General features: G+C 57.4%; 2 protein-coding genes across 5 annotated transcripts in view; one reads left to right on the top strand and one right to left on the bottom strand.

The window, feature by feature from the left end:
• The window catches only part of TRPV6 (transient receptor potential cation channel subfamily V member 6), a 14,055-nt gene extending 9,233 nt beyond the window's left edge, over positions 1–4,822 (top strand). The window contains exons 5-13 of the mRNA XM_081800896.1: positions 40–278; positions 361–573; positions 885–971; positions 1,063–1,139; positions 1,380–1,545; positions 1,895–1,961; positions 2,334–2,602; positions 3,629–3,735; positions 4,051–4,822. Coding sequence (XP_081657022.1) covers positions 40–278; positions 361–573; positions 885–971; positions 1,063–1,139; positions 1,380–1,545; positions 1,895–1,961; positions 2,334–2,602; positions 3,629–3,735; positions 4,051–4,330 — 1,505 coding nt within the window. The 3' untranslated portion in view covers positions 4,331–4,822. The remainder of the gene's footprint in view (positions 1–39; positions 279–360; positions 574–884; positions 972–1,062; positions 1,140–1,379; positions 1,546–1,894; positions 1,962–2,333; positions 2,603–3,628; positions 3,736–4,050) is intronic.
• A 109-nt stretch (positions 4,823–4,931) lies between these two features.
• Positions 4,932–18,960, bottom strand: EPHB6 (EPH receptor B6). 4 transcript variants are annotated; one of them, XM_081799965.1, is made up of 19 exons: positions 18,688–18,960; positions 14,648–14,771; positions 12,175–12,245; positions 11,729–11,926; positions 11,391–11,455; positions 10,459–11,215; positions 9,568–9,723; positions 8,854–9,210; positions 8,619–8,743; positions 8,298–8,460; positions 7,916–8,030; positions 7,603–7,655; positions 7,317–7,436; positions 6,923–7,170; positions 6,496–6,672; positions 6,095–6,244; positions 5,642–5,835; positions 5,364–5,519; positions 4,932–5,254 (listed from the first exon to the last, which is right to left on the bottom strand). In XM_081799965.1, exons 4-19 carry the CDS (start codon positions 11,826–11,828, stop codon positions 5,146–5,148), a joined length of 3,045 nt encoding a protein of 1,014 aa, XP_081656091.1. In that variant the 5' UTR covers positions 11,829–11,926; positions 12,175–12,245; positions 14,648–14,771; positions 18,688–18,960; the 3' UTR covers positions 4,932–5,145. The 4 variants fall into 4 exon arrangements, with proteins under 4 accessions (XP_081656091.1, XP_030895277.1, XP_081656092.1 ...); XM_031039417.2 differs by lacking the exon at positions 14,648–14,771; XM_081799966.1 differs by lacking the exon at positions 14,648–14,771 and having other exon boundaries at positions 6,496–6,669; positions 18,688–18,958.
• Positions 18,961–19,234: the final 274 nt, after the last annotated feature.

Below are 19,234 nucleotides of genomic sequence, written 5' to 3' on the forward strand. Positions count from 1 at the left end.
CACGCACCAGAGGCGTGGGGATCGCTGACTGCCCGTTAGTGCCGAGGAGCGGGCAGCGGCCCTCTTGGGTGGCGTGGTTCCCGCGGCCGCTTCTCCCACTGACCCTCCGACTCCCCGCTGTGTCCTCCCAGATGTTCCAGCACCTGATGCAGAAGCGGAAGCACATCCAGTGGACGTACGGACCGCTGACGTCCACTCTCTACGACCTCACGGAGATTGACTCCTCGGGGGATGAGCAGTCTCTGCTGGAACTTATCATCACCACCAAGAAGCGGGAGGTATGGGTGGTTGGGTGGGAAAGCAGCCGGGGAGGGAAGTCCGGGTCTCCGAACTGCTTGCTCTCTTTCCTTTCTGCCGAAGGCTCGCCAGATCCTCGACCAGACACCAGTGAAAGAGCTGGTGAGCCTCAAGTGGAAGAGATACGGGCGGCCATACTTCTGCGTGCTGGGCGCCATCTACCTCCTGTACATCATCTGCTTCACGATGTGCTGCGTCTACCGCCCGCTCAAGCTCAGGACCAGTAACCACACCAGTCCCCGGGACAACACCCTCCGACAGCAGAAGCTGCTTCAGGTGACGTCCGAGGAGCAGCAGAGCTTCAGGGCAGGAGTCAGCCCTCTGCCCTTTCTCACACCTGCATCACGTTCCTGTTTGACAACCCCCATTTCTCCCCGTGCCCAGCTCCCAAATACTTAGGCACAGATGCAACATACAGGTGGAAACACACCTGCGCTCAAAGAGCAGAGTCTGAGGTAGCCAAACCTAACAGGTTATAAAGAAGCTGACAGGGCCAGTGACTCTACACACTGGACGCTGACTTGTGCCCAGAGGCAGGCAGGGCAGATGTATGGAAGCCCTGAGTGTTCTGACCGTTTCCCTCTCAGGAGGCCTACGTGACCCCCAAGGATGACATCCGCCTGGTGGGGGAGCTGGTGACCGTCATCGGAGCTGTGATCATTCTGCTTGCAGAGGTGAGGTGTGGGCAGGATTAGGGTGAGGCTGCTTGCCCCAGGGATCCAGCCTGAGCCCCAGGCTGCAAGTGTCTTCTTGGCCCCTCTCCAGATTCCAGACATCTTCAGGGTGGGGGTCACTCGCTTCTTTGGACAGACCATCCTTGGGGGGCCGTTTCACGTCCTCATGTGAGTCTCCTTTCTCTCCCCCGATCCCTACCCTCACTCCCTGGATTCCTGACCCCTGGACAGTCCCTGGAGAAAATTAACTCCAGAGAGCCTTCTCCAGTGATGTGTGTGGCCCCGCGTATTGAACTTGCGAAGGCCAAATCTGAGTGTGTGGGTGTTGCGTCCCTCAGTCGCTCCTGCTCTTACGTCCCCAGGACGTCCCCAGTCTCCTCTCACACCCCGTCTGCTCCCCACCCTCAGCATCACCTACGCCTGCATGGTGCTGGTGACCATGGTGATGAGGCTCACGAACGCCAACGGGGAGGTGGTGCCCATGTCCTTCGCGCTGGTACTGGGCTGGTGCAATGTCATGTACTTCGCCCGAGGATTCCAGATGTTGGGCCCTTTCACCATCATGATCCAGAAGGTCTGTGCCTCCCCCCAAGCTTTCTAGAGAGAGGTCCTAGAGCAGGGGCTGCTGCAAACATTTTCGTAAAGGGCCAGATGACGGATTCGCAGGCTTTGCGAGCCATATATGGTCTCTACTGCATGTTCTTTTCCTCCTTTTTGTTTTCTCAATGCTTTAAAAATGTAAAAACCATTCTTATTCAAGGGCCGTACCCAAACAGGCCAAGTAGATCTGGCGTGCAGCCAGAGTGTCTAATCCTGGAGGGCGGAGCTGCTGGGCTTCACGGGGCTAGACGTGCGAGAGGCTGCAAGGGGCAACTGCTCAGGGGACCTGTGTGGAGGTATTTTCCTTCTCCTCCTCCCTTTAGATGATTTTTGGCGACCTGATGCGGTTCTGCTGGCTGATGGCCGTGGTCATCCTGGGCTTTGCCTCAGGTAAATCATCTGTCTGGGATGGGGCCCTGGCGGGGAGAGGTTAGAGGAGCCCAGAGAGCCCAGAATGGCTGTGGATAAACCTGGGGGGAGGTGGGAGGGAAGGCCAAGATACAAGGCTGTAGCGTCTGAGGATGGAACGTCCCTCGGACGGGAGACAAAGCTGGGAGTGTTATGGCGACGTGGGTCTTGGGATCAGGATAAGCCATCCTGAAAATAAGGGAATATCAGAACCCAAAGTACGGAGCCACGGAGGGCCTGATGGGGAGACTGGAGATGAGGGAAGCGGGACTGAACTGGGCAGCAAAGAGCTGGCTGCGGTCCAGTCCCGTGTATGGTTGCCATGGTAACTCTCCATCCCCTTGGGTGGAGCAGCCTTCTATATCATCTTCCAGACAGAGGACCCCGACGAACTGGGCCACTTCTACAATTACCCCATGGCACTGTTCAGCACCTTCGAGCTGTTCCTCACCGTCATCGATGGGCCTGCCAACTACGACGTGGATCTGCCCTTCATGTACAGCATCACCTACGCTGCCTTCGCCATCATTGCCACACTGCTCATGCTCAACCTCCTCATCGCCATGATGGGTGATACTCACTGGCGCGTGGCCCACGAGAGAGATGAGCTCTGGAGGGCGCAGGTGAGCCCCCTGGCGGCCGGGAGGGTTGCTGCAGGTCGTTCCCTCCCAGCGCCGGGGACAGGGCTGAGCTCCCCCGGAAGCAGGATATTCTGACCCGACATGTGTCTACATGGTCAGTGCGCAGTACACAGAACGATGCGGAGTGTCCAAAAGCGCTGGGCTGGCACTAAAACGGAGCAGTACTTGGATGGCTGAAAAGAATTCCTCATAGTGTTCTCAAAAACTAAAACCTCAGACTTTTCTAGAAGAGTCCACGAGAAATGAACCAACAAGAAATAAAGCTAATGGGGACTAAAAGGACATTTAGTAAATTAGTCTGTAAAATCGGACCCAGAAAAATTGGATGGGTTTTAAAAAAATGCTACAAAAATTTCCCAGAGTAGCAGAAGTAATCTTCAGTCAGATCATCATGATGGAGACAGAAGACCGTTCAATGAATCAAATCATTTGAAAATATACTTTAGAAAATAATTTCTCTCAACAGAATTAAAAATGAAAATCCCCTAAATTGAATGGCACCTAGCTGTGCTGTGTAGAAAACAGAGTTAAAAGGCCCTAAATTGGCTAAATGGGGTTTCCTCAGGAAAATATGTTTTCCATGCAAGTGTATTGATATTAGATTTCTCAGTAGGATGTTAGCATTTTTAAATGGCCTTTATGTCGGTAGGGTCAAAATATCCTGTGGCCCTGAGGATCCCTTTCTGTTTGCTTTGCCCTCCTTCCTGTCTCCTTGGAGCGAGTCCTCTCAACCTCCTGCAGGATCAGTATGGATGTCAGGCTGCGGGGCAGAGAATTGCGGGGCTCATGTCCCATTGACTCCCACAGAAGAGGGTCAACCAAGCTGACACCACCACCCTCCCCCCAGCTTGGGGGTGTCGTTTGTCCCTTCTTGGAGACCATGAGCTCCTGCCTTTCCTAGCGATTGCTAAACGGTCCTTCCCCTGCCCAGCACCCTTTCCTGTCCCCACCCCTCTCTCTCTCAGTCTGTACCCAACCTCTGACGGCCCCACCTGTCCCCACACACAGGTGGTGGCCACCACGGTGATGCTGGAGCGGAAGCTGCCTCGCTGCCTGTGGCCTCGCTCGGGGATCTGCGGGCGCGAGTATGGGCTGGGGGACCGCTGGTTTCTGCGGTGAGTGACCAGTGCAGGGCCCGGCGCCCCTCTGCTCAGACGACCTCCCGCTCCCAGGGGCCCTGTGCAGGCTGCCAGCTCCCTGGGCCCCTTGCCCACTGGCCTGGGGTCCCTACACCGGATCCCTGCTGCTAAGGGAGGGGCCCCACAAGGTGCTTGGGGCTGCAGCTGAGGGGCTGGAGCCCCTGTGCCCGCACCAGCCACACCCGAGGAAGAAGGCCAGTCATGGCGGGAGGGGGTGAGCGCAGGACACAGGCAGGGCCCGGTACCAGCCCTTCCATGCCCGACCGCCTCTCATGGCCTCCCGCTCCACAGGGTGGAGGACAGACAGGATCTCAACCGGCAGCGAGCGCGGCGCTATGTGCAGGCCTTCCACAGCCAGGGCTCCAACGACTTGGACAAAGCCTCAGAAAAACTGCAGCTGGGCCACCCCTTCAGCCCCCACCTGCCCCTCTCTACCCCCTCAGTGTCTCGCAGTACCTCCCACAGCAGCACCAACTGGGAGAGGCTGCGGCAAGGCACCCTGAGGAGGGAACTGAGGGGGCTGACCAACAGGGCTCTAGAAGATGGGGAAGGCTGGGAGTATCAGATCTGAGCGCGCCCTGCCCCGGCGGCTGCTCTCCTTTTCCTGGGGGCATCGGAAGACCCCACCAAGACACCTAGAGGTCTGATCTCCCAGGTCCAGGGGGGAAGCAGAATGCACTCTGAGGAACGCAGGCTGGGAGTAACGGCCCCAGGTTCCACTACTCGCTCAGCTCTGGGGCGAACGGAAACCAAGGAGGGAGGTGGCCCTCGCCTCACCCCGCACACAGGGCTGGTGCCAGTGGGGGGACCAGGCTGCGTGGCTCTTCGGCCTTACGGAAGTACTCTGCACTGTGAGAGCAAAGCACTTTAAGGACGGGCTTGCCGTCTCTACCCCAGTGTTCCGATGGGAAGGGGAGAGCCCTTCCCAGGGTGCTCCAGGCAGTTGGGAGGGAGGCTTGTGGAAAGCGTGAGTGAGGGGGACAGGTACCGCTTTGGGGGTGGGGTGAAGCTGGTTCAGTCTTGCCACCTTCTACTTTCCAATAAAGTCTTTCCCTGCTCTGCGCCCTTGTGCCTTCAGCTGGTGGTGTCGCCTGCTGCCAATGGCCCTGAGCTCCTCCTCCAAGGCCTTCCCAACCCTTCCTTGCAGACTGAGGTCTCACCACACCTCCAACTTGCAAAGTTTCTTCTTTCCCTTTAATGCGGGGGGAGGGCGGAGGAGGGCGGAGGACTAGGGAGTGAAGTGTCCAGAGGGTTGGGTGTAGTGTGGTGAGTGCCTCTCGCTGAGGCCAAGACAGAGACGGGCTCTAGTGTTGCACGGTCACTCCTTGGACCTGTGTCCGGGGCTGGGACACAGGCATCGTCCACTCACAGCTGCCCACCCAGGCCTCAGACCTCCAGTGAGCCCAGCTCCCTCAGGTGCCGCTGCAGGAGCTGGATATGGTGCGACAGCTTCTTCTGGTGGCCAGCCAGTGTGATGCCCAGGGCGGGCAGGTCTCTGGTGGTGGGGAAGGAGTGCGTCAAGTCTGCGCCAGCTTCTCTAAGATCCCCGGCAGGACCCCGAGCCTGGAGCCCAGCGGAACCCCCACCCGCCTCTCCCCGCTTACTCCAGGCTGAGCTGAACCACATCACTGAAGGTGCAGAGACCAAACTTGGAGAAGTTGTCTTGGTAGCACTCCAGTCCGATGGCCGAAAGCCAGGCCTGGGGTGAGTCCAGAGAAGGAAAGTCCAGAGCCACAGGGTTCAGAAGGGCCTGGAAGGGTCTAAGTGGGGGAAGGGGGGGGGTCAACATTTCCCCTTCCTCTTAGCCCCCTCTCCTCAGTTTGCTTTCCGGTTTGCATCTACCCTCCCTGCTTGTCCCGGGCTCCAGCCCCAATCTCCAGACCTGTCCCCGGGGCCCCCATCAGCCTGCAGAGTGTCTGGCTTTCGGATCATCTTGTCAAACGCAGCCACCAGCTGGTCAAAATGAGGCCGCTGGGTACGGTCCTTCTGCCAAGTGTCTAGCATAAGCAGATGTAGTCCAGGAGGACAGCCTGGAGGTGGGGGAAGCCGGAACTCCTGCTCTATTGCATTTAGTACCTGGGGGTTAGTAGAAGAACATGGTGATGGGAAGCTATTGCTGGCGGAAAGGTGTATTCTGTCTGTCAGGTCAGCGGGTGGGCTAGGATCAGGTGGAGCATGCAGTCGGAGTGGGGAAGGAACTTAAAAATACGGAAGCCAAGACCACTTAAAATCTCAGTGGATTAGAGAAGAGAAGCTAAGAATGTAGGAGCTTGTGAGGCTGGTGGGTTGGAAGCATGGGGGTGGGGTATCAGCAACGTCTAGGTCAAGAGCTCACCTCCTGGTCACTCATGTCCCAGTAGGGCCGCTCTCCATAACTCATCACTTCCCACATCACTATCCCAAAGCTCCACACGTCACTGGAGGTGGTGTGTTTTCCGTGGGCAATGACCTCTGGGGCTGCCCAGCGAAGCATGCAACTTGGGCCCTGAGGCGTGGGGTGAGAAGGAACGACAGCAGTAATTACAGCAGTGGTCACGTTTATTGAGCAACTCCTATGTGCTCCGATGTCCGCCCAGGGTGCGCTCCCGGAGGGAGCCCACGCGGGCTCCATCCCCTCAGACACCAAGACACCACCCCCACCCCCCCCACCCCCCCGCCCCGTGGTACGCTCCCCGGAGCCCGGCTCATCCGCCCACACGCTCTGGAAAAGGCTGAGCCCCCGAGATGTGCTCTCACCTGAGGACTGTGGCCAAGACGAGCCACTTTGCACACCAGGTGGCTATTCACCAGCACGCTGTGGGCGGAGAGCGCGCGGTGCACGAAGGCGAAGCTGGACAGGTACCGCATGGCAGCCGCTACCCCCCGCTGCATGGCCACCAGCTGCAGGCTGCTGAACTGGCCCTCCCGCTGCTGCTGGGGGGCGGGGGGCAGAGGTCAGCCGCCAGCAGCCGGGCGGGGAACCTGCGCACACTGCGCCGTGGCCATCAGCAGGAGAGGGAGAGCGGCTTAGGCAGTCAGAGAATGGCCTGGGAAGGAAGGCTGAAGACCAGCGGAGGTGGGGCAGCAGAGATGCAGGGCTCTGTCTCCCGTCTCCGGGACAGTTGAGAACTGCAGACGCCCCTGGACCCAAGGCCCCCCCGTCCGCCCCCAGGCCAGCACTGACCCTGAGGAAGCTGTCCAGGGGGCCCAGCTCCATGAGCTCCGTCAGCACCATGAGGGGCCGGCTCTTGGTGACCACGCCCTCCAGCCGCAGGATGTTGGGGTGCTGGAACTGGCCCAGTACTGCAGCCTGGCCCAGAAAGGTCATCTGTAGGCTCTCAGCACCTCCAGCCCACAGGGCCTGGATGGCCACGGCCTGCTCCCGCCGTCCCCGGGGCTGCAGGCGGCCCCTGCGTACTTCTCCAAAGGAGCCTGGGAGAACAGGTGTAGGAGGAGGGAGGGTATTGAGGAAGGACCTTGGGCTCGCGGTGTCATGCCCTGCGTAGAGAGGGGCTCCTGCCGGGGAAGGCTCACGGGGGCTCCAGTCCCTCCGGTCCCCTTCCTCTGCCCCTGCACACCTGCCCCAATGACCTCCTCGATCTTGATATATGCAGGATCCACCTCCCTGGTAAATTCTCGGATGGCCTGGCAGGGGTCCTCATATGTGGAAGGGTCGATGTAATACTTCACCCCAAGCCCTGTAGGCAAATAGGGTGCGTGATGAGGGTGTGGTACGGGGCCAGGCCGCCCCCACACCCCAAGCATGCCCTCTTACTCACACCGGCAGGGCCGAGGGGTTCCCCTAGACCTCGGGGAACCTAGGCTTCCTGCTGTGCTCAGCCCCCAGCCCCCCCACCCCCACACCTGGACTGCTGGACTGCTGCAGCTGCTCTGTGTAGCCTGTCCCACGCCGCTTCCTGGGGACAAACCAGAGTCCTGCAATGACACTCTCATCCCCCCCCCCTTTGGCCCCCATGCAGGCCACTCTCCAGCCACGGATCTGTGGAGTGAGGGCTGCTGGGTGCCTCCTGCCTGCCTCGCATGGGCCCAGGGGAAGGGGCCCGGTGGTGGGAGGTGGACCCTGGACGTGGTTTCTGCAGTGGGCTTTGGGGCTGCCAGGACGTGGGGTGGTGCGGCGGGGTGAGTGGGGTGGGGACACGGCTGGGAGGGGCCTCACCTCTTGAAGACAACAGCCAACACGGTAATGGCCGCCAGCAGGAGGAAGGCCAAGGCCCCCAGGATGGACCCGATCACCAAGGAGAGTCTCTCTGGGAGCTGGGTGGACAGCTCACCTGAGGAGGCAGACAGCCAAGATCACACGTGGGCAAGGCCTCACAAGCGCATGCACCTCCACCACCCCCCACCATGCGCCCACTCACGCCCACCCACAGACCCAAAGGCCAGCTGGTCAGCCAGGAGACTCTCCTCACAGCCTCCTGTCCCACACGGCCTCTAGTCTGGAGGGTGCTGGACCAGGGTTCAAGGCCTGGGGAGGTGGGCCCTGGGCCTCTCCTCTCTACCCCCCGGTGCTTCCCCTCCTCATCCAGGCTTCCTCTCACCTTGAGGCAGCGTCTGGAAATAGACCTTGCCGCCATAGGGGCCGTGGCCTGCGGCAGTCCGCGCCCGCACTTGGAAGCCATAGATGTGGCCAGGGCTCAGCTGTGTCACGGTGGCCGTGTTGGTCTCGCTGGTCAGGGTGAAGGAGTGGGATTCATCTTCTGCCTGGGGGTGACAGCCATTCACTCCCTGCTGCCCAGCCCCAGCTCCTGAGCCCTGCCCCATCACCCTCAGGCTTCCTGGCCCACCTCCCCCATCTCTAGCCCCACTGTGGGGCACCGCGCGCTCCCAGCAGCCCTGCTGGGCACCCCCCACCTCCCCACCTGGTCGTAGTAGCGGAGCTGATAGTCCAGGATGTTCCCGTTGGCCTGGTCCGGCTGTGGCCAGGACACCGTGATGCTGTTGGAGGCCCGGCTCACCTGGTGCAGTGCAGGGACTGCAGAGGGAACTGGGGGGGGGGGGCGGTCAGTGGGGGGGCTTCCAGGGGCCCGGCAGCAAGAGTGGGGGAGGGGCTTCTAAGGAGGCAAGGTAAGGCATCAGGCAGAGCGGAAGTCTCACCTGCGTGGCTGGTGCTGACGTTGATGGCGGCAGCCTGGGGAGGGTCGGGGCTGAGCTCTGACACCCCATTCACAGCCTGCACCTCCAAGATGTAGGGCACATGTGCCCGGAGCCCCCCAACTAACACTCGGCTCTCGGTCAGGCCCCTCTGGCGGGGGTCGAAGTGCACCTCATCCCTGCAGCGGCGACAAGCGCCCCCGGTGCCCGTGCCTGGCTCCTGGTGGCCTCCACATTCCTTGCACACGACATTGAAGAGCAGGTCCCCTCGTCCCCCCAGCTCCTGAGGCAGGCGCCAGTGCAGCATGAGCACTGAGCCTTGCACCTCGAACCAAAGCTCCCGGGGAGCCGATGGAGGGCCTGGAGAAGCCGGTGGGGGCAGCGAGAAGGGCCAGGAAAGGACGGAGCGGTGGGAGTCGAGGTGAAGGAGGAGGGGTGGGGATGATGGAGGAAGGAAGGGGAGGGGGGTGGCCCAGAGGGGAGGAGACGCAGAGCATGGGGTGGGGACCAGAAAGCAACGGAGGCAGGTGGGAGGAGAGGCAGGAGGTGGGCCGGTGTGGATGGGGTCAGGGCGAGAAGCAGGAGAGTGGAGGGAGAAAATGAACAGGAGGAAAGTCACTGCAAATGTGAACCAGCCCCACTGTGTTGCCCTCAGCCTCCCCTTCTCTGCCTGCCCCCCAGTCCCATTTCCACCCCTGGGGCTGGTGGGGGACTCACCGGTGCAGGGGGCCTCTGGGGGGTCTGAACTGGCCCTGTAGAAGCCCTCACGGCAGGGGCAAACAGGGGCTGCAGGATCGGGGGCATGGCTGCGGGCAGGGCACGGTGAGCAGGGCGCGTTCCCAGCCAAGGCCTTGTAGGACCCCTCAGGGCAGCCTAGGGGGACAGAATGGGGCAGAGACATTAGGCTCGCTCCATCCACCGCCTCCTGAGCCCCACCACGCCAGCACACAGACATGCCCCCAGCCTTCCATTCCCCAGGGCTCTTTCTCCTATCATCCTGAGACCTACCCCCTCTCTTCCCTTCTTCCCTCTTTCCTTCCCTCAGGCAGAGATTACTGGGGTAGAACTGCATTTCTGCTGATGGAAAAAGTGAGGTGCAGTGGGGGCTATGGGCAAGCCAAGCACCAGATAGAGGCGTCTGGCTTGATTGTATGACTTCCCTGTGCAGATGCCTTCTGCAGCCTCCACCCCGCAGCAGAAGGATTCCCCTTAGCTGGTCTCCACTGCCTGCTCCTACCCGCATCCTGGTCACCTGGCACAGTGATGATCCTTTCCTAACTAGACGGCAAATAGGGACAGAGGACACATCCCGAAATAACCCAGGAGTTTAACTCCTTTTGATCTCTCACTTCTCAGGCCTGCAGCCCTAGGATGCTCAGCAATGGCTGTGGAAGTCTCCAGAAGGTTCTAGAAATTTGAGATGAGCATATGACACCAAATTTGTGTGCTTTAGAAAATAGATCTGGAGAAAACAAGAGTCCTTTCCTAAGATAGCTTATTCAGGACCTTTTGGAGACAAAAGGAAGTTTGGGGTGTTCAGGAGAGGTGTCCCAAGGTTGGGGGCCAGATGGGGAGATCTTGGGCAAGTGCACAGGAACAGAACCTCACCTTGGCAGGCCTTGTCTCCACGGGCTGGCTGGTGCCCTGGCTGACAGCGGCAGCCCCCAACCGCTACCATCCACCTGCCCTCCCCATTGCAGTGCAGCCTGGGGGGGCTACCCCCTGCCTGGCCTCCGCTTCCATCCTCCTCCGGCTCTGCGTGAGCCACACAGGTGCCCACGGCTGCCACCAGGGAGGCGCCCCCGGCCCCACTGGCCTGCGTGTCAGGGAAGGAGGCGAAGGCGCGGAGGACGGACGGGCAGGTGTAGGAGAAGAGCTTGACCGCCACGAGGGCCAGGCAGGCCCCCGTGTCCTGGAAGGCCACGTAGAAGCCGCGCTGGGTGAGGGGGCCGAAGCTCCTCTCTTTGACGTTGAGCTGCAGCCCGGCGCGCTGCTGCCCGGCCCCGCGCGGGCCCACCGCCCACGCCGAGGAGGCGGGGAAGCTCTCGTCCGCGGCAATGGTGTCCACCTTGGTCCAGCGTTTGAGGTGCCAGGCGGAAATGCTGTCGGGGCCATCGGGCTCCTCGGCCTGGCGGTAGTAAAGGGTGAAGGTCTCCCGGCAGGTGCCCCCGGCCACGCCCAGGCTGGCGCACGCCCGCACGGAGAAGTGCAGTCGGATGTGTGCCCTCTGCGCTCCTCGTCGCTCCACAAAGTGTGTCTGCAGCCAGTTGTCCTGCCCGGTGCCTGGCGGGGCCCCTGCCACGTGGCATGCCTCGAAGGTCCGCGTCAGGCGTCGCTGGTCGTCCAGAACGCTCACTTCATCCCACTGCAGGGAGGGCGGGGAGACCCTGTTAGCTGGCAAAGCCGGGTAAGTAGACCCCAAAGTCCTGCTCGAAGGAGTCTTACTCCATTCGGCTCTACCCGGGGCTTCCTTCCCAAATCCCACACAAGGAGCCGGGTGGGGAGGCGCAGCAGGTGGGGAATAAAAGAGTGACACTCACCCCACCTGGCGGGTAGGTGAGCCAGCCAATTTCAGATGTCTCTCCAGTGGTGTCCAGCAGTACCTCTGGTGGGAGATAAGAAGGGGCACTCAGCAGCCCAGCCCCCAGCAAGGACTGCTAACCCTCGCCCCACCCCAGGAGGAAAACAGGAATTTTCCCTCCCTGGTCCTTTTAATTCACCAGCAGGGGCACAACTCTGTGTCAGGAGCCTTTCCCTGGAACCCTCCCCATTCCTTCCCCCTTCTTGATGTCTTCCCTCTTTTCTGCCTTTTCTGAGTCTTTCCCATTCCCCACCCGTGCTGGCAGCTAGGGATTCTCCAGTCCCCCCTCCCTCTTACCTTCCAGCGCCAGAACTGAGGACCCCAGCACCAGGACCCAGAGACTGCACACCATGCCCGCCACTCCGCTCCCTGACCGGGCAGCCCCCTCAGCAGCCATGGGGCGTCTTCGGGGCTCCCACCATTGCCCTGGCCACCACCCTGCTCCCAGGCAGGGCTGCTGCTTTGTAAGACTGGGTGTGCAGCCAAGCTTGCTTCCTAGGGAGACACACAGGACCAGAAGAACAAGATGGCAGGTAACTACACTGCTACACAGACAGCTCGCAAACCACCAACCACACGGTAAGGGCCTGTCGGGAGCAGACCCTCTCCTGACCTGTGCCAAGTCCACCATCTTAGAGGGCCACGTGCTAGTCACTCCCTCCCTCCCTGCAGGTGCCGCATCTCTGAGCACTTCTTACAGCCCCTCCCTCTTAGAGCCTAGGCGAGTTCTGGGCCAATCTTACCCTTTTCTTCTGGAAGGAGCTATTTCAGTTCTTTCTCTTCACTTACTCTCCCTCCTCCTCCTAGAGCCACCCTGTATTGGAAGTCAGAAGAGTCTTCTCATTAAAACAAGCAGAGTAGAAGCTACTCCTTCCCTGGGGACACACGATCCCCCCTCCCCAACACCTCCTGACCCACATCAGACCTGGACACGCTGGACAGTACAGAGAGGCAGTGGAGTGAGAGGGACCACGGAAGAGAGCCGTGGGGTATGACGCAAGGGAAGATGGGAGAACAGGAGCGAGAAGAACATAGGTGCAAAGATTCCATCTGATAAGTGAGCCAGCACAGAGAAAGGGTAGAGCTATGTGGGTCTGGCATGCCTGCATTTTGTCAGCAACGGTCCTCTCTCCACAAGGGGCACATTTCCTCTATGGCTTATAGAAAAATAAATGGATGGATGTGAAAAAATGCTTCTAGTCTGCTCACAATGAAAGGACAGAATGTGGAAACAACAGTGCCATCTTGTCCTATGAGATTAATAATGCACTGGGTTGAAGAAGGTATGAGAGCTGGGCTCTCTATATTCACGGGGCTTATGAGTTTCAAACTGGTGTATCTTCTTAGAGGGACAGTCGGTGATGTCTGTCTAGCAGCTTCACTTCTAAGAGTTTGTCCTTCAGGTACTGCATCCTTAGGTCTGATGGCAGAGATGTTCAAACAAGGATATTTGCTGCAGAATTGTTTGTAAGGGAAAAGACTGGAAAGCAACTGTCCGTCAACGGGAAGATATTTAATAAATTATGGCACAACCTTAAAAAAAGAGTGAGGGCTACTGCTTATGCACTGATTATGAAAAGGATTTCCCAAGTGAAAGTAGTCCGTGCAGAGGAGTGTCAAGTATGGTCCCCGCTGGTTAATTTAAGAAGGCCATCCATACACAAGCACCCCTCTGGCTCACAGGCATATGACTGTGGGGGCACGGCTGCCTCCAGGGCCACAGTGAAGACAAACGGGCTCAGACCTTCCTTTGTTCATCAGTCTAGAGATTAGTGGTGGCCCATCTCTCCCCCTGTGACTGAGTCTCAAAAGTCTGTGAGTTGCATGGACCAGAGCAGTCCATTCCATTTATTTCTGTTGAGGAGAAAATAAGAGGCAGGTTGTTCAAAGACATGAACCTGAGAGAGAGAGAGAGGAAAGACAGCAGTTGGGACCTGGAATCTGTTTCCACCATGAGAGCTGTTGCCACGTGACCTGCAGCACTCCTGAAAACTGCACGTTTCTCGATGAAGCTGAAACCAAACTATGACACTATTTGACTTTGATCAATCAGAAAATCATAACTAGGTTCCTGCTAATCTAACTTTTCCTGGTAACACAGGCTCTATTGCGAGATGAACCTGTATGCGGTTATCACGAAAAGGCGCTGATGTTACAGCTGGTGGGCTGATGTATAATGGGCATCAGGCCGCTGTCCACTGAAACGCACCTTTCATGCCACCAGAACCCTACTTGCGAGACAGAGTTTAACTGATAGTGTATGGAGGCAAGCAAGAAGCATTTCCAAATCACCAGGTTGTCCACCTTAAACTTGCACAATGTTATACGTCAACTGTATCTCCATAAGGCCAGAAAAAGGGAAGCATTTCTACATGGCAAACGATTCCTAAGTAACAGAGGTTCTTTGCCAATACTGTCCCGAATGCTGCTAGAATCATTCGCAGATGAAATGTTTCAAAGAAGAACAGGGAGATCATGAAGTAACAAAGCATGGCCCCATCACCAATGGCTGTTGAATGAATATCCTGAAGTCATAGGTGTTCTTGCATGCATCCCCCAAACGCTCAGTGGCTTACGTTGGAGACATGCTTGACACGCCAAGAGCCATAGGGTCTTTAGGAATGCTGTTATCAAGAACTGAAAATGCCAGAAAAATGTCTTCAAACAATGAAAGCTATTCTATCATTTGCCCAGCAGATATGCTCTAAAATAGCCTCTTTCAGTCAGAAGATGGATGGATTCTGGAATCTGTACAAAAAGGAGACGGTAAGCACTGCATCTTCCTAAACTTATAACTAGACAGACAATCATGGAGAAGGAATAATAAACACTTTGGATGCATCTCAATGAATTTTTTTTTTTTTCTTGAGAGACAGCAAACCAAGAGGGAAGATATGTACTGCAGATCCTATCCCCTGTGCTCTATGGAACATTCTAGAAGATGAGGAATGGCAGAGCATTTGCTTTGATGACCCACAATACAAGCAACACAGCAGCTTGTGGCTGCGGCAGGGTGTGTATGCATAGCGTCAGCATGCATCTTAATGACAACATGAAGCTGGCCTCTCTCCAGAGGATCCAGAAAAGAGCAAAAGCAGTTAGGAAACATGTTAAAGCCACTCAGCTTCTGTCCTCAAGAGGCATCAGAAAGAAAAGAATTAAGTGGAGACATTGCGTGTAGATTGCCACTTTCATAATTGTTAAATTTTTTTTTACCAAGAAACAAGATATTCAGTTAAAAAAACGGTTGAGGCTCTTCAACTGCCCAGAAGTGTTCCTTGCTGTTTGAAGGGACCTCTTTTAGATTTAGATCCAGAGACTGACGGTTATAAACAAATTCCTTCAGGGGAAAAAAAAAAAACAAAACACCATGGTTGAGTGAGACTAGGCAGTGAGGTCAATTCTTGCCTGTCAAACAAATCAGATATTGAGCCTTTTATTTTTTTAATATATATAAAAAGAACTCGGGTGTACCTCTACAACAAGAATAAGAACAAGAAAAGACGAAACTTTAAGATATGGAAGAAATTGCTGCCAGCTAATTCCTACTCCTGCAGATTTTTTGGAAACAAGTTTCAAAGGCAGAAACGTAAGTGACAAGAACACGTAGCTCCATCCACATGCCTGGAATACTGAACAAGCAGGAGTTAGAACTTGATTTTCAAAGGTGCCTTCAATGGTTGAGGACTAGGACATCTGTCTAAGCTTAGTCTAGGAGCGCGTCCTGGAAGCAGCCAAGTGCGTCCCTCCTGCAACACAGAGGGGGACAGGCCTGCTTTGGATTCCTCTGTCTTCTCCAGCCTGCGAAAGGCATTGGTCAGTGTTCAGAAATCCTCTCACCCAGGAACAGCCGAAGACTTACTTCAATCAGGAAAACATTCAAACTTCAGATGTGTATGTGGTTTTAAAAATATAACACACCAGAAGCAGCAGAAATGTGGATGGAAAATGGTAGCTCAGAAAATAAGACTGATTTGACAAAATTTCAGATGACAAAAATTGCATTCTATGACTTCACGTTTTTTTTCTCAGCTTCTTTTCTACATATATCACTTTACATCTTTTTTCTACAGTAGAGACACTGCATCCACAAGTCTGCTACATTTCTTTGCTTTATAAAAATATGACAGTCCGTAGGCATCAAAATTGTGTTTTGTTTCCAGAAACTGGCAAAGATTAAAGATGTGTAGACTCTTAGCTTATACATCATAGCTTCTGAGTTCTGTTATCTATAAGAATGAAAGATTTAAAAATAAATTAAATGAGTAAATCTGTAGGAATTTAAAAAATTAACTGTCCTCAAATTGAAATGTTAAATATGACAATTTTATGAACAGAGATGGTTTAAAATAGTTTATGCACCTCGATCCACAAAATGAGTTTTTAAAAAAATTAAGTAATACAAGCCAAATAAGCTTGGAGGAAGGTATGCCAGAAAAATGTACTGGCCATTAAAACTGGTTACTGTAGGAGGGAGAAATGAAGGCTTGGCAGAGAGGGGATTATTAATTTTGTCTTACATATATTTGAATGGGTTTTCTTGTTACAACGAGCGTATCTTATTTTTACAATTAAAACAAAATCTCATAATTATCATCTAAACAAAAAAAAAGGGGGAAATATTTTTAAAACCTAGACTAGCATAGCGTAGGTTTACATTTTACCCTCCCCTCCCTCCTCTCTCTAGGTTTCAAAACAATCTAGAAATTTTTATCTATAAGGAGAAAGTGGAGATAAAGAGGCAGTAGGAGTTGGGAATGAATGAGCAGAATAACTTTTATCCCTGGATTTTCTTTAAGCTTCTCTCTGAAGAAGTTCAAATGGCCCCACTGATGATATCATGCTTCTCTTACTCGGTGTCAAGCGAAGGACTCTGGCTCTAAAGGGGCGAGGGGCACCGGGGGTCTGGGGACACATGACGAGGGCATCACTGCAAAGTGAGCCCGGGCAGGAACATTCAGAGAGGCGAAGCAGCCTGCAGGGCCCAGCGGGACGAGGGAGGTCCCAAGGGCAAAGGGGCTGATGGTTAACGTGTGGGGTGGCTGCTGAGCTGGCCCTCACGCCTGTCAGCCACGGGGTCAGCGTGGGAGGGGTCAGCACCATGGGCCCTGTCCTCCGTCCTGTTCTGCAGCTGTTAAACGCCCAGGAAATTCCAACATAATCCTTGCTCAGCTTAATGCTGCTACCCTCTAATCTCCACCTTGGAGATGGTCTCCGTCTCTTGGAGCTCTGTCCGCCCGCCTCGAAAAGGCTCCCATCAGCCCTTACAGCGGCATCCAGAGCAGACAGTGAGGGGGTGGCCGTCCTCCGGTGCTTCTGGCCCCTGCTGCCCTGGTTCGAGAAGCCAATTTGTGGATTACCTAGCAGAGGAGAGTCCTGTGTCCCTTGAGGCCTCCAGCCGCCAGGAATGTCCCCCAGAGCACGCAGATGCAGACGAATGTGCCTCCCACTGCCAGGCTGTGGAGCTGGGGGAGGCTTTTAAGATGCAGGCAGTATCTGGGAGTGGCAGGCAGCCACTTAGCATGAGCGGCGCTCGCGGTACACTGACCGGGGATATGCGTGGCTTTGGGAAAGGGCACGAGGGAGGGTGTTGGGACAGTCAGTACGTGTCCATGAGAGATGAGTAAGTGGAAGGTTGTAGAAGCCCCCAAGAGCCAGGACCAGTGCCCGTGGGAGCAAGTGTGAGAGTATGTAAGGGAATGTGCGTGAGGTGAGATGGGCATGGAGCAGCACGCGAGCTGGGAGGGGTGTGTGTGTGTGTGTGTGTGTGTGTGTGTGTGTGTGAGCATGCACGCCAGAGCAGACCCTGAGTGCTCCTCATACGGGTGACTGACGCCCATGAGCCCTTCTCCTCACCCCGGGTCTGTCCCTACTCTTCCCCTAGCCAGCCTGTCAACTGCTCTCTGCCCCAGGAGTTGCTGCTGCAGAAACATCTGGGCTGGGAGAGGGAGCTGAACAGGGAAGCAGAGAAAGGGAAACCCGAGGCTGCCCCAACCCCCAAACCCCGCCATCCCCCTTCCCGCTAGCGGGCAGTGCAGTGTGGACACAGGACTCAGGGCGCCCCCAGCTTGGGCGATGGTGATGAGCTGGGAGAGCAGCGGGCCTCGAGCAGGAATGTTCCTGCCCTTCCCATGCTCAGACCACTGCTGCCTGGTGCTCCCAGGCACGCTGGGGACACAGGGCTCACTGCCAGCCCCCTTTCTGCACCCCAAAGGAACCAATAGACTCCAAAGGAGTCCTCCTCTCTCGGCCACTAGGTCGCTACACAGAAGCCCCCCACCCTAATCTTCCTGCGAGGAAAAAAGGTCCATTGCCCCAAGAGAAACAAGTGGCCCCTCTGAAAGGCACCAGGAACAAATGACAAGTCTCAGTCCTGCAACGCCCATTACCTGGACGTTTCCCTGCACCGCCAATATTGTCACAGCTCCTTCCCACCCAGCCAGCATCTCCCCTTCTAGAACCTGAGTCAAGTTCTCCTGGCGGGTGGAGGGCCTGGCCCTGGTTAACTTATTGGGAACAGGCCCAGCCGCTTCTCTCCATGGGCACTGCCAGGGACATTACAACATCGGCTACGCTGGGCCCCAGCCAGCTCCCCCAGGGATGGGAGGAGAGAGGATGCCAGACAGCCAAGATTGGTGGATGGGGGTGTAGGGCAGGTAGGGCCAAGCACCCAGATGTAAAGCGAGGGGGTGGAGCTGGGGCAGCAGCAGGCAGCTGACTTTGGTTGCAACTTGGGGGTTATGGCTGGGGGGCATGAACCAAGCCTTGTCTCCACTCTAAGGCTTATGGGTGGTAACGGGGGTGGGGGAGCTGGGGGCAGGTGTGGGATCACCCTCCTTGCTCCTCCCAGCTCCGCGGGGATTGGAGATGCCACTGGAGTCAGAAGGGTGGGCAATCCTTTTCAGAACGCTGGGAGTCCTGCCTTGGCAAGGACCCCTATATCAGGACACCCCCCCCCCGCAGGCCAGAGAAGAGCAGTGTCTCTGGAGACACAGTGGGGGATCGCAGCAGCAAGGGTAATGGGGGTGTCAATGATGGCCGGCCAGAGGTCGGGGAGCCGGGGTGGCCAGTTTCGCACCCCTCACGAACCCACCGTCGCCTTGGGGAAGGATACTCAGTACTACCCCAGGAGGCCCCCGGGGATCTGCAGAGGCCCAGTCTGGAGGGCCCCTCTACTTTCGCAAACCTTGATGCCCCTGTCCCCAGACACACCGCCCCCCACATCCCCCAACACCGCCTGGCACCCCGGGGCTCACCTTCCGCCGGCCGCAGGCTCCGCAGGTCTGCGCCCCCCCCGAGGCCCCGCGATGGAGCCGCGCCGCCCGCGTCTACGCTCCGGTGCTGGGACCCCGCTCCTCGCGGCCCGGGTCCGCTCGCCGCGGCGCGTCTCTGGGGTTCCGGGGCGGCCGGGGGGCGGTGGCTGGCGGCAGGGATTGCTCTGGAGGCGGGGCGCCCGGGGATCGTGCGGGGCCCGCGTCGCGCTCGCCGTCGCCGCGCTCGGTCGCGGGTCCCGCCGCCCGCTGCTCGGCTCTGGAGCGGCGGCAGGGGCGAGCTCAGCCCGGCCCGCCCCCTCCGCGTCCCTCCCCGCCCGGCCCGCCCCTCTCCGGCCCCTGCGGCCGCCCTCCCTCCCTCTCCCCTCTTCCGGGGAGCCGAGCCCGCCCTCCCGGCCTGGGCGGCGACGCGCGGCGCCCGGCGCCCGGCGCGGGGGAGAGCGGGGTGGCGGCGCGGGGCTCGCCCTGGGCCCGCCTGTGCGCTGGGGCGCGGGCGCCTCCTCCTCCCCGCCGCGCGGGGCGGGCACGGAGG

This window comes from Leptonychotes weddellii, chromosome 12 (genome assembly GCF_054177405.1).
Source record: "Leptonychotes weddellii isolate Sample4059 chromosome 12, ASM5417740v2, whole genome shotgun sequence".
NCBI classification, from domain to species: domain Eukaryota; kingdom Metazoa; phylum Chordata; class Mammalia; order Carnivora; family Phocidae; genus Leptonychotes; species Leptonychotes weddellii.